Source organism: Paralichthys olivaceus, chromosome 23 (genome assembly GCF_024713975.1).
Source record: "Paralichthys olivaceus isolate ysfri-2021 chromosome 23, ASM2471397v2, whole genome shotgun sequence".
Classification (NCBI taxonomy): domain Eukaryota; kingdom Metazoa; phylum Chordata; class Actinopteri; order Pleuronectiformes; family Paralichthyidae; genus Paralichthys; species Paralichthys olivaceus.
Window position 1 is genome coordinate 10,684,292 of NC_091115.1, and position 13,177 is coordinate 10,697,468.

At 41.4% G+C, this 13,177-nt stretch overlaps 2 protein-coding genes across 2 annotated transcripts; both read right to left on the reverse strand.

Annotated features, from left to right (window-relative positions):
* Positions 1-4,496: 4,496 nt before the first annotated feature.
* LOC109632735 (cyclin-dependent kinase inhibitor 1B-like) lies at positions 4,497-6,355 on the reverse strand. Its single transcript, XM_020092166.2, has 3 exons — positions 5,573-6,355; positions 5,003-5,160; positions 4,497-4,589 (listed from the first exon to the last, which is right to left on the reverse strand). Exons 1-2 carry the CDS (start codon positions 5,985-5,987, stop codon positions 5,012-5,014), a joined length of 564 nt encoding a protein of 187 aa, XP_019947725.1. The 5' UTR covers positions 5,988-6,355; the 3' UTR covers positions 4,497-4,589; positions 5,003-5,011.
* Positions 6,356-10,873: 4,518 nt separating this feature from the next.
* On the reverse strand, positions 10,874-12,784 carry cdpf1 (cysteine rich DPF motif domain containing 1). Its single transcript, XM_069519442.1, has 3 exons — positions 12,594-12,784; positions 12,262-12,373; positions 10,874-11,615 (listed from the first exon to the last, which is right to left on the reverse strand). The coding sequence occupies exons 1-3, from the start codon at positions 12,704-12,706 to the stop codon at positions 11,487-11,489; spliced, it is 354 nt and encodes a 117-aa protein (XP_069375543.1). The 5' UTR covers positions 12,707-12,784; the 3' UTR covers positions 10,874-11,486.
* Positions 12,785-13,177: the final 393 nt, after the last annotated feature.

Consider the following 13,177-nt stretch of genomic DNA (forward strand, 5'->3'; position numbering starts at 1 on the left):
CCTCACCCACACTTGTGTCGTCAGGCAATTGGTAACTGCTGCATTTTGTTAATGACAGGTCTGTACACACTGTTTTTAAAGCTTTGACCCCTTGTGATCAGATCTCTCAGGACAGATGTCAACACCAGGTCTGAACAAGGCCTAAATCAAGAGCTAACCCTCAAACCCACTAAAACATCAAACTTTCTGCTTCACAATCATGCACGGTCACAAACACACCAGAGTAAGTTGGAGCTAAGAGTTTTGACAGCATGCTGACAAAAGGGCTGAGCAACTCACCACTCTTCTCTTTCAAAGCCTCAGCACCTCCACACCAAGTGATTTGAGTTGCAGCTGATTTGACCTCTGCTCAGAGTGCAGCTCCGCCAATTAGAGAGAGCGAGGTGCTCCCCTGCAGGTGCAACACATAAAATGGAGTCACGGAGATGTCAGCCGTGTCTGAGCACGCCCACACACAACTCTGAGCTATAATTAGGATCAAAAATAGTGGGAACACCTGAGAGGAGGGTGTGCACACATTTTAATAGATGTCTTTTTAATAGATGTATTCATCAGATAGTGGGTGTTTGCAGTAACACAGTTTCCTCTGCAGATTAACAACCTCAAGAGATCATTTCAAGCATTTAGCTGAAACGGCATCTACTTCATATGTTATTGTCATTATATCGGGGCTGGAAACCGGAGAAAATTAAGAGGAAGTTGGTTTTTCAATGACCGGAACTCAATGTCGCTTACAACAACCATCAGCTAAATGTCATGAGTCAGTTTAAACTTTTCCCCCTTAAGTGAAAGAGTAGATTTAACAGGAGGAAAGAGGGTCATAATTTGTTCATATAATGTTCCCTACATGCCATTTTCTGAGCAGGATTCCTGACCAGTGTGACAGAATGGAAATGTATTTGGCGGCTATCCATTACCTCTGTGCTTATGTGGTTTTACGCGGTGCTTTTCTGTAAATGTAGAGTCTTAGCTAAAGCAACATATTGCATTTAGATTTAAAGAAAAGGCACAAAAACACAATTCATGACATCGGACAAAAGCATGTGAATAATAGCAAAGTTGGTAAAAATGTATAAATTCTGTGTAATTTCCTACGCAAGACGTCCAGTTGCATGAAAAATCAAGTATTGTCTGCAGATTCAGTTTTGTTTGCTTGTGCTTGCCTTCACTGAGCGTGTTAAACAATAAATCATGTGACGCTTGATTACTGTGCATGTAGGCCACTTCTGTTAATATGTAGCTTCTTACGCATCTGAGACTATCTCCAGGGTATTTGATTCACATTAGATGTTTTTTCCTCTGTGAACATGAAATAGCGTCTGGAGCTGATCAGAACTGAAAGATAATGAGGTTCAGTAACAACCAGTGCTTTGCCCTGAACTAAAACCTGCAGGTTCTACGGCTGGAGGAGGCTCCAGCCGCCTATAGCTAATGGATGGATGTGTTCAGCATGTTTATCTCGTTTCAGAACATTGTGGATATTTTGGGGACGTTCAGTTGCAACAACAACACAGATATGTGTTTTTCAAACTGCATAGTTCAGTGTCATCAGCATACATTCAAGCATACCATGGCAAATCAGAGTGTTCCTTGTCCAGATAAATTCCTTCTGGAGTCATTTCCCATATCTCAACAGTAAAATCTGATCCTGGGCCAAATAATGAAAAGCATTGGAGGGCCCTTATGTACCTGCACGCATGCTGTGTACACCAATCAGCACCACCAGAGCTTTAAAAAGTTTTTATATGGTAATATTGTAATTTCATAATGTCATCATCATTAAATCATTTATACTTTATGATGAATGATTCTTTAATCTACATAAACTGCAGATCCTGTTTCTAATCCACTACTGCACTATGTATTCTACATTTTCTGACTTCAGAGTGATGTAATGATGATGTCATTGCTACCATATGATCATTATTTGTCTATATGAGCTTCAGGTCATGTCTGTTTTCCAATAGGATGCAGTGATACATCAAAAAAGCATGATGTCATTTCCAAAGTATATATTCCCATCAAGTCTGGTAGAAATTCATCCATGCATTCTTGAATTATTTTGTATTCACACAAACGGGGAGAATGCAAACAAACCCCGTCTGCAGGGCTGTGACGGCGAGCAGGACAATCACACCCAGATTGGAAATAATGGGAAAGCAACAAGTTGTTAACATGCAGAAATGACGGATGGTCTTTGTGACGGCACATATTTGTGTTACTTTTCAAGGCAGCTTTTAATGTGACTCTGTGTCTTTTGGTTCAAAGTAACAAATGTATTTTGTGGAAAAAAAGGAAACATGACGTGTGTTACAATTCTGAAAGTTTACAAAAAGGAAACAAGCTCACTGGTAATCACTGCACATGCTCACAGTCAGCACCAGATATTATAGGAGCAGCTCTCTCTGTCTCTCTCTCTCTCTCTGTATGTGACTCCTACAGGCTGGTATCAACAGGAAAGAGTCAGCCAATGAAACTAATTGGGTGGTGTGTGTTTTATGAAAAGAACAGCCTGTTCTGTCCTGGGCTCCCTCCCACCGCTCTCTGACTGGCTGACTCCTAAGTGGTCTGCTTTTCCTCTCTGCACTGTGATTGGAGCCGGGGAAAGCCAATAACTCCAAAAACTCTTACCCCTCCACCACCACCCCTCCCTCTTTTCCTCAGGACATACCCTTGTTGTTTTCAACTTCTAGAAGCAGAGCTGGGCTGAGACGATCCAGCACAGTCACACGCTGCACACCGGAGCTGTACCTGCACACCAGACGTACACTGTGTACTGGGTTTCAGACTCTGCACATTTACAACTTAACCACACTGCACCAAATACTGCTGGTGCACTCTTTACCTTCCTTATTTCCTATCTGCAGATTATAGGAATGTAAGAATGTAATGCAACTAAGTTGTCAAATTTGTGCAGGAATAAGAAAAACGTACACATTATAAAACCTTTATAAGATGTAGCAGTGGTAGTTTTGTTACTGATCCTGTCACTGCTGTCAGCTGCTAACCTGAACAGCATTAAGCCTTTTTAATAACATGTTTGTATCTGCACCAGGTCTTTGTGTAATCACTATTAGCAGCCAGTTTACTTGGGCGGATCACATTAAACTCTAAGTGTGTTTGTGGAGGGTGGAGCAGTTGTGTGCTGTGCAATAAAAATAGTAAGCACATTAATTTATTAAAGCACTGTTGCTTTTTTTTTTTTAATCAATCCAACTGCTGATGGAGTAAAAGAAAAAAATAAGACAAAACACACAGGGTATAAAATCGATTATTAGGCTCAGTTTTGCAACAGTTTATTTATCTTAAAAATAATAATGAAAATATATATTTACAAAGAAATGCACAAAAGTTGTTGCTTTGGGAAGCGATACATACACCCACGAAAAAAAAGCTCAACATAAATAAGTTAGTATAATTTTTCAGTGTTTTTCGAAAATAAAAAAAAGGCACACAGGTACACTTCAAAGTTTGACACCAAATAAGGCAGCGTAACTTTGTTTTCTGCCTTCACTAAAATAAATGAGAAAGTAACAATAGTGCAATTACATGTTCCACATGAATTCCACAGCACAAACACAAATCTTTGATTCACATATTTGCATAATAAGTAGCCCAGTGATTTTAACATATTTTATCTATGTTGGCCTGGACTACTGAATTTTTTTATTACAAGGGGGTGGGATACATGGCCTAAAAGCCATTAAAATAATAACTGACCTAATTTAAAAATAATAATAAAAGCTAATTCTTAGGATTATTAGCAAATACTGTTGAAATTTGGTTGGATATTGCTCAGCAGTTTAGCCACCCATGTACAACCCCCCCACCCCCACCCCCCGACTCCCCCTCCCCCAAAAAGGCACAAACTTTGGAAAAACCCCAGAAATTTTTTTTTATGAAATAAAATAATGACATTAAAAAGGGGGAATAAAGAAATATTATTTGCATGTAAACTTTATCTATCATGGCTGTTCCCAGTTCGATGGACCCTCGACTTTCAGTGTGGCCTTCAGAAACAAGACAGGCTGTTTAAACACTGGACAAACAAAGCCATAGAAAAAGTGAAGACATTTTTTTTTTTGTTTCCACGTGACCCTGACTTTTGAAATCTGCATTTGTAACTTACATCAATTACCTGAAGAATGATACCACACGACCATTTCAACAAAATAATATTTCTCTGCTGGAAATTGCACTGCAACTTCCCGAGTCAAATTCACACACGTATTCAAATACATTTAACGAAAGAAAAAAAAAAAAGTATAAAAGCATATTATGCTTTCGCTTTTATGTGCTACATCTGAAACATAGGTAGTAGGTACAAAATAAAAAAAAAAGATGAGCAAAAATCCATTTGCACACTGCTACATTGTCTGCTGCTTCTGAGGCAATTTAATTAAAATGAGTGCCAAAACTTGATAGTGTACATATTCAGTGCTTGTGCAGCCTCCCCCTCATCCCCTTCTTTAGGGAAAGGCTGTTTCTTTTCTCTCTCTCTCTCTCTCTCTCTCTCTCTCTCTTTTTCTTTTGTATTGTTCTCCTCCTTCTGTCAGATGATGAGAAACCAGCAACAGGTCTGTGCCACTCTGTGGAACATAAAGAGGAAACGGCTTGTTGAATGGTGCAATTGAAAAAGCAGTTGCTCATACTTGACTTGATATCTCTCTCACACTCTCTCTCTCTCTCACACTCACACACACACACACACACACACACACACACACACACACACACACACACACACACACACACACTTGTGGAGGATTTAAAAATCCTGCAGGTATTAAAGGTTGATGACGTGTAAAGTGCTGCATGCAGGAAATAAATGTGTTTTCAACTCAAACGTGTTGATGCTGATGATAAACAAGTCAACAAAAGTCTTTTGGCACCCACCTTGAGAGCCGATTATTAGGATTTGAGACAGTGAAGCCCTGTGTGTTATTGGCAATTCACTACACTCGACATGAGTGGAATAGCGGGGCAATGATCTCAAACCTACCGCTGTTTTTCACTGGACCTCCGCGCTGCTCTCCGGCCGGTCGGGTCTCCTCTGCTCCGCGCCTTTCACCGCTTGACTCGCGGCACCGTGCGACGGGTCTTCATCATCATCTTCGTCGGTGTGCGACCTTTTACTGTGACACTCGCTGGAGCAGGGACCTGGCGGAGGAGAGGAGGAAAAACTGTCAGAGAAAGTTGTGAGGATGTGTGGAGCAGCACGTACACCTGACAGACGAGCTGCTGCCAGACTCCGCAGGAAAAATAGCCAATTTTAGCGAGAATGCCACATCTGCGGGTTACTTTCAAAGAATAAAAGTAATGAGGAGTAGTGTGGAGGAAAAGTGAAGCGCGGCCTCCAATTCGGTGGGGGTTTGAGTTTTTAAAAGTTTCACAAGCGAAGACATTTTAAGTTTTTCTCCTCGCTGTTTTGGTGTTTATGAGCGCGGTGATAACCCGACCGCAGCTCACGGTGGACCCCGGCTGGTGCCTCCGCATTGCGGCACAGCGACAACTCAGATATGGAAGAAAAGTGCGTGACAGCTTCGGTAAGTGAAGGTAAAAAAGAAATCACCTAAATCTCCAGAGCGTCTTTTCCTCGGTCGCTCCGTGGCTGTCTGGTTTTCCGGCCGCGTCTCGCTCCTCTCCTGCCGGAGGTCACCGCCGGGCAGCTCCTCCTCTCGCCGCGGCGGCTGGCTCCCGTGAGGCGGCCGGAGGTAGAACTCCGGCGGGCTGCAGTCCTCCTGCCACTCGTAGTTGCGCGGCTCCAGCGGTCGCTCCTCCACCGGGTCGAAGTTATACCTCTCCCTGAAAGCCTGCACATCTTCCTGCACCGCCACCGCCAAATTCCTCCGTATCTCCTCCCGGTCGGGTCTGCCAAAAAGATTTCTGCGCACCGGGGGTCTCAGGTTGTCCGGCTGCCGCGCATCCACCCTCTCCAATGTCGGGCTCGCATTAGAAAGGCGAACATCTGACATTTTGATGCACATAAGACAAGGAGGGGAGGGGGGAAGAAAACAACAACCAAAAAAAAATCTTCTCAAACGGATACTTCCAAGTCGTATTCCTGTAAAAATGCAAAGTCACGGGGGATGGTGCATGCGTAATCCGCGCGTCTCATCCAAAATGGAATAAAGCGTCTCCAAAAAGGCGCAGGGAGCGATCGAGAGATCCACTCCTGTCAGGTCCGTAGTAAGAAACTGATGAAAACAACAAGTCAAGTCAAAACAGCCAACATGGCGTTAGAGAGAGCTGTGAGTGAAGAAGAAAGTTGACATCAAGGACTATTTAAACAGAGAGGGCGATTCATTGGTCTGCGCAGCAGGGACCGCCCATAGAACTCTTAAAGTCGAACAGGGGCATCAACATTGAGCTGGATGGGATTAACTCTGTGCGTGAATGTGACTTCATGAAACTGTTTGATTAGTGAAACACAGAGAAGAGAACTAATGTGAGTCCGTTGGAGTCATAAAGGAGAAAGTGATCAGGGTTTAACTTTCCATTAACACCTGGTTCATGAAGCAGGCACCAAGGTCAGACATGAAGCATAAAGGTCACAGGCTTCCTCTGATCCTCACTGACATGTGCATCACTCACTACGTTTACATGGACGCTGATATTCTGATTTTAGCTAATTACGGTAACATTCTGGGCTGTAAGGGGAAGGTCACACGTTCACAAGGGAGAAGCCAAAGTTCACCACAGTTGAATTGCTTCACCAAAGGAAGCACACGTTTAATTCTCCACCTCAGTTGTAAGAATTGCAAGTGGACTGGAGGCACTGATGGATTTGCGTATGTGAGACCGTGCCATAAAACACTGCAATCTAAACAGCATGTTCTGATTAATGAGGTCATTTTCGGAACTGGACTGGCACTCAGAAGAGAGTGCACCTCCGCCAGAGTCCAACAGACCCACATTTGAATCAGCTAGATCTGGATTTTTATTTGGCACCAACTTGCACACACTCATAAATATCATTCCCCTAAACATGACAGATTTTTTCACCATGAACCATGACTTAATTTTTGAGAAATCTACAAACATATTTTTTATACATATATCAACTCTTACAATGTTGAAGACACCCTTCCACCAAGTTTCTTGTTAATCTGTCCAGTAGTATTTTTGTAACACTTCAAACAAACACAGATAAAACCATATCAGTGAAGCTTATAATCAATAATTGAATTAAGACGTGGAGTGTTCTGATCTTAGTCACATTATGTAAACACGAATACATCTTAATCACACTATAACATCAAATTGGAGTTTTTGCAGAATTATGTGACATTGTTATCAACTGCTGGTCGTCATAATCAGATTATTCACTCACTGAACACTGGGTCGTTAGAATCATCTGGAATTATAAAGGCCTTTTTAAATCTTGACCTAAAGCAGGTGATGAAGGTCACTTAGGGCTGTGCACATTTATACCAGCAAATAAAAGAGAAAATATGCAATCAAAGCCTTTTTAGAAAAGTACTACTGACGTTAAAACTTTGAAGCTTATGATTAATAATACAAAGGCTGCTGAACTTTTTTACACATGGCGACAAAACGAGGCCCAAAGCCGAGCTCGTCATCAAATATTCATACTGCTGCACCAGCTCAACAGCCTTGACATCAATCAGCTCAGGAGAGATGACGATAAGTTTCTTCCTAGAATCTAATCTCATCTCTTTAGTCTTGGACACATTGACACCCAAGAACTTGCACCAGTCGGAACTCTGCCACAACTCACATAAACATCAAAATCCAAATAACCTTATTCAGAATAAGTTCAATAGTCTCTGTGTTCCTCCGCTGTGAGATGCAGTGGATTTTGAAAACAGTCAGCTAATTGTCTGCAGAGTAAGACCTGAACAACACTGGTAAAAAGATTTATCTCACATTGCAGGAGCGCTGGGCCGAGGTCTCGCTCGGGGGCTGGTAACACTATCACATGAATCAATCATCAAGTGATTGTGTGAGCGCTGACGGATTTCACTACTTCATCTGATTCAGTGTCACATACACAGCTTAGGCTCACCACTTGATTCAATCACTGTAAATGTATTCAGTTACCGCTGCTAGATAATTGAAGGACAATGACACCGCTGTTGTGCTGCAATAAGCACCCGTGATGTGAAAAGCACCCCAGAGTACGATCAACATGATTTCAACTTCTGACCAATCCTCACTCGTCATGACTAAACCTCACCTCAAGGGGGTGCTTCTTCACAGCGGTGGCGGTGTTTGTTTGCACAACAGCACCTTTTCTACCAACATGGGGCAAGTTCTGTTTCAGTTCATGCATTAAAGAGTCTGTTCAACCAAAGATTCATTGGTTCAGAACCAAAAAAATTTAGTTTTTCGAAAACGTGACGACGTCAGTGGTGTGTTGCACTGTACATTTTGAAGAGAAGATGGAAAGTGTCATATTCACAGACATCTTCACTTCATAATTTCTTGGTCTATAATTGTTTTTTAAGGATAAAAACATCTGTAATAAAAATAGACTGTTTATAAAGATGGACGTCGCATCTCCACTTCCTCCTACTATTCACAAATGAAGCCAAAGTATCCCAGATATGAACGCTGCCATCTTGTTGCCATGACGTCTATTGGAGTCTGACCAGTAGCGGACCAATCACGAGTTAGTATCTACTGTGAATCATGACCTTTCACCCCATTTTTACATCACAAAAAAAACAAATTAAACCCAACTTGAAGGGAAACAAACACTTGAACATCAGTGTGATAAGAACTATATGATGCAAACGTTGTACTTTTATTTTGGTCCATGTCCCATCCACTAACAAGGAGGCAGGGTTTATGACCTATACTACAGGCAGCCACCAGGTGGTGATAGAGGCAGTTTGACTTTACTTTTGGAGAGCTGTCACGTAGTCCATGACAACAGATCAAAACAATGTTATCCAACATCTTGCTATGTCCCTTGTGCGCCGCCCTCCACTGATGACACATCCTTGATCACCTTTAAACAGGTGGAAAAACAGGCTGGTTGACTGGACAGCACCAAGAGAATCCCGAATGACACCAAAGCAAAAGTGGAAAAGTGGGGGATGAGACGTGACTGTGAGGTCTAATGCAGGAAAACAACAACAACAAAAAAGACATTAATCTGCCTCCTGGCATCAGATGACGTCAGCTCTCAAGTAGAAATCCTTCCGTCATCGTTGGCTTGGTGCCTATCGCTTTTAGACTTGGCCACTGGTGCCACAGCAGTGGTTTGTGTGCTACACTGGTTGCAGTTGCTTGTGTGCTACACTGGTTGCAGTTGCTTGTGTGTACACTTGGAATTTACATAATGAGGAAACAGAAAGTGGTGCAGCTTTAAAAAAAAAAAAGGAAAAAGAAAAACTTTGAGACTCGCAGCCATTTCCCTTTGAGGGTTTCCTGTTTGCATCATATAAAAAAAGTCTCACCCAAGAGTCTAATTTGGGTTCATGTCAAGATTGAACAGCTTTCACATTTGTTTTCCATACGTTCAGGAGCGGAGGAGGAATCCTGAAGTGAGCGAGTGAAAAGAATCGACTTCTATAACAGTTGAAGTCCTAAAACTATACAGTGTGTGTCACTGTGCATTCCTGCGCAGCATTAAAACTCACTGCGCCTGCCTTTAAGGCCATGCTGTTTCAGTTAACCCCCGAGAAGACCCAAACATCTCGTGACAAATACAGTGAGGACATCTGTTATATCGATGTTATCACCGGGAATCACACTTAATCCATAATGTGTTTACGCTGCTGCAAAGTGGGCACAGCGTTGTGTGTGCAGAGTGACCCATGAGCTAAAAACAGATTTTGATCAAACTGATTAGGCGGGTAAGAGGAGAAATAAAGCAAGAGAACATTTTGTTAAGGTCACACATGCAGAACCGAATGCTTTAAGGCGAATGCTTAGGATTTTTTCTCCTGCACAGTTTGACATACTAAAGCTCAGCTGTGGGGGGGGGGGGGGGGGGGGGGGGAAACTCAACTGAATTTCAGGACCCACAAAAGAACACACTCAAGATTGACAGATATACATGTCTAAATAATGCGACTAAGATCGGAGTACTCCACATTTATTAATTTTATTGTTGCTTAGACGTTTTCATCTGTGTTTGTTTGTGTGATAATGCATTATGGGTCAGGGAAGAACCCAGTGAATTTTGGTGTGGATCCAGATCAGGGAGCAGATCAATATAAATTTTCCACTTTCTTTAACATTGTAAGATAGATAATAGAGAACAATTCATGGATCTTGATGGGACTGATAGTTTGTTCACAATTTGGTGCAAATCTAAATAAAAATCTGGACCTGGTGGATTTAAATGTGGTTTCATAAGGGGACTGGTGGGCCTAGGCAGGGGTATGATCTCTACTGAGTTCCATTGGAGTTTTACCAGAGACAGCTAAATAACAAGAAACGTTTATGTTTGTCAGTGTTATTTGGATTATTATTAGTTGGGAAGCTACATTTGACACTGGGTGTATTTTAAAATGACAAAGGGGAGTAACAGTTTCACACCACTGTTGGATGATGCAACGGCAGTGAAATGACTGTTAGTTAAACATTAATAATGATCAACAAAAAAAAAAAAGTCATGAAAATACCAAAAGAAAACTTTTTTTTCTTTTTTTATGATTTCAGAACAAAGGGAAAATATTTTTGACACAACAGAAGTCAACACTTCAAGCTTTGACCATGAACAAAAAAGAATCAAGGTTCAAGCTGTGATGCTCTTTTACAAAAGATGTGTCACTGTCAACATGTACATGTGTGTAATATTAAGGAATGTACCATTAATGTAACTGTTACCATATGTTGATGAAAAGCAGTAAAAATATGTTCTCTTGTAAAAAAACAAAAAAAAAAAACAGGCTCATTAAAAAATTGAATAACATTTATTATTTTTTTCCACTTTGACGGCAGTGGAAACATAAATCTAGTCCTGAGTGTGACTTGCAACTGAACTATTGCTTCCACATTGCTCTTTTCACTCATTCGCTCATGGCTGTAATATTGTCGAAACTATTTACAGAGAGACTAGAATAGCTGCTGTGGGTTGAGCTGACCATTATGGATATGAAATTTGGGGAAAGTTCAGATTTTAAACTGGCAGCCATTTTTAATTGGGAGGTTTGATTGTGAGCCTGCAAACACAATCCAACAGAGGTCTGGCAGCTCTCCTCACACCTGCAGTTTACTTCTATAAAACTCTGCAATAAACAAATAAAACCTGGCTGACTATAATGCAGCAGGTTAACATCCTGGCCACAAGGATAGATTTGTACTTTTTTCTGATGGAAGTGTGTTTCCAATCAGTGATCAAAACCGAGAGCGAGGTGGATTCAGAACAGGATGTTTTGTTGTACAGCTTTGTGTATTTATAGTTTCACCCAGTGTGGCTTTAATCAAAACGTGCTTATTAAAAACACTTCATGACAAAAGCTATTAGTCCGAGACACCTGAGCAAATTACGGACATCTCGCCCGACTTCATGACACGGCAGCCTTGGAGCTCTGCTTCTTCTTGGCCAGCTCGGACTGGATCTGATGAGGGAACTGGTCCAGGTGTTTGTTCACACACTGCATGCAGAACCTCTTGGTGTAGAAGAGACTGCAGTCCTGTCAAAGAGGAGAGAGCAAAGTGCAGCATCAGTGCCCCAGTTAGACACGAGCGCCAGATACAACAAGTCACATTTAATTTCTTACGATGTATCCGTCAGGGCGGAGGAATCAATAACATGGTGTGTACAGTTTGTACTGGTTTTCAACTGTGACCAACAAGGTCAAGTCAGGTCAAGCAGGAAACTACTAATTAACTTCATGCTCAATATATATAAGCTGGTGTTAATGTTATGTTATTATATTCAACAACAATGATGAAACACTTTCTACAGCGGCTTTCAAAACCCAAGTTACAAAATACTACACAAAATAAAGTGCAAAGCTAAGAAGTCACAGAAAAGTCAGATCATACTCAGCAATTTTATAAAAAAAACAAATAAAAGAACAACACTGAAACAAATTAAAACTGAACAGAACTATATAAAAAAAATAACACACTTAAAATGCTAGCCTTTCTAAAGTGAGGCTGTGACACACACACACACACACACACACTGTCTTAACACAGACACACAGACTGTCTTAACTTTTGTCCCTGAAGGATCATACCAGCGCACCCACGTATCAACCATGTGTTTAAATGAAATGTACGATCACATGTGAAGTCTGTGGCAGAAACTAAAACTTTAGGACTGAATCTTACCGACCCAGCACAGACACAGAGGCTGCACAGGCTGCAGGTGGAGCCCAGGACCAGGAACTTCTCCCTGTCCGGGCTGAAGGGATCCTTTGTCACAAAACACTCCTCCAGTAACCTGATGGAGAGCAGACAGGCAGGAATAAAATACACCGTCACTTCTATTACAACCTCGTGATGCGCAGGGACGAGACAGAAATCTGCGTCGAGGCAGAAGTTTGTTGGAAATGCGACGAGTAAATCGCTGGAGGGTTGATTTCGCTGTAAGCACGTAGCAGCTAACAGCATTAGCTTTAGCGAGGCTAGCTCCGGAGCGTCTGGCGGAGTTTGTGACTTACACTATGGCTCTAGTGTTTGGTGGTTTCTGTCCGTAGTAACTGTACGAGCTACTTAAACCACACAACTGGCAGGTGAAGGTTTTCTCACTGGTTTCACTGGAACTTTGCTCCATCGTTCAGTGGAAAGTTTACTTCCTGGTTTCCATGTCGAGTGCAGGCACAGTTACATGAAGCTTGACCGCCACCTAGAGGCGTGGGGGAGTAGAGCCACACATACGGTGTAATATACGTACAAATTAAATATGAAATAAAATTATTCAGAGGTTGATTCTTGTTATTATTATTGTTGCTGCTATCATTGTTATCAATACATTTTATGAAATTTTATCATAATTTGTTTATTAAACTGAACATTTTGGGGGGTTATTAATTTATTAATATATTTATTTATTTCACAATGTATTTTGCGATGTGTTAAACTAATGTATGTTGACCTGCTTCTGTCTGAAATAATTTGGAAGTGAAGCAGACATTTCCATAGCAAAAATAACAAGATGATATGCAGATGCTCAAACTAAGGAATTAAGGAATAAAAATAAGTTTAAGGGCATATGGGGGAATTTAAATAGAACAAAGCTGCTGTC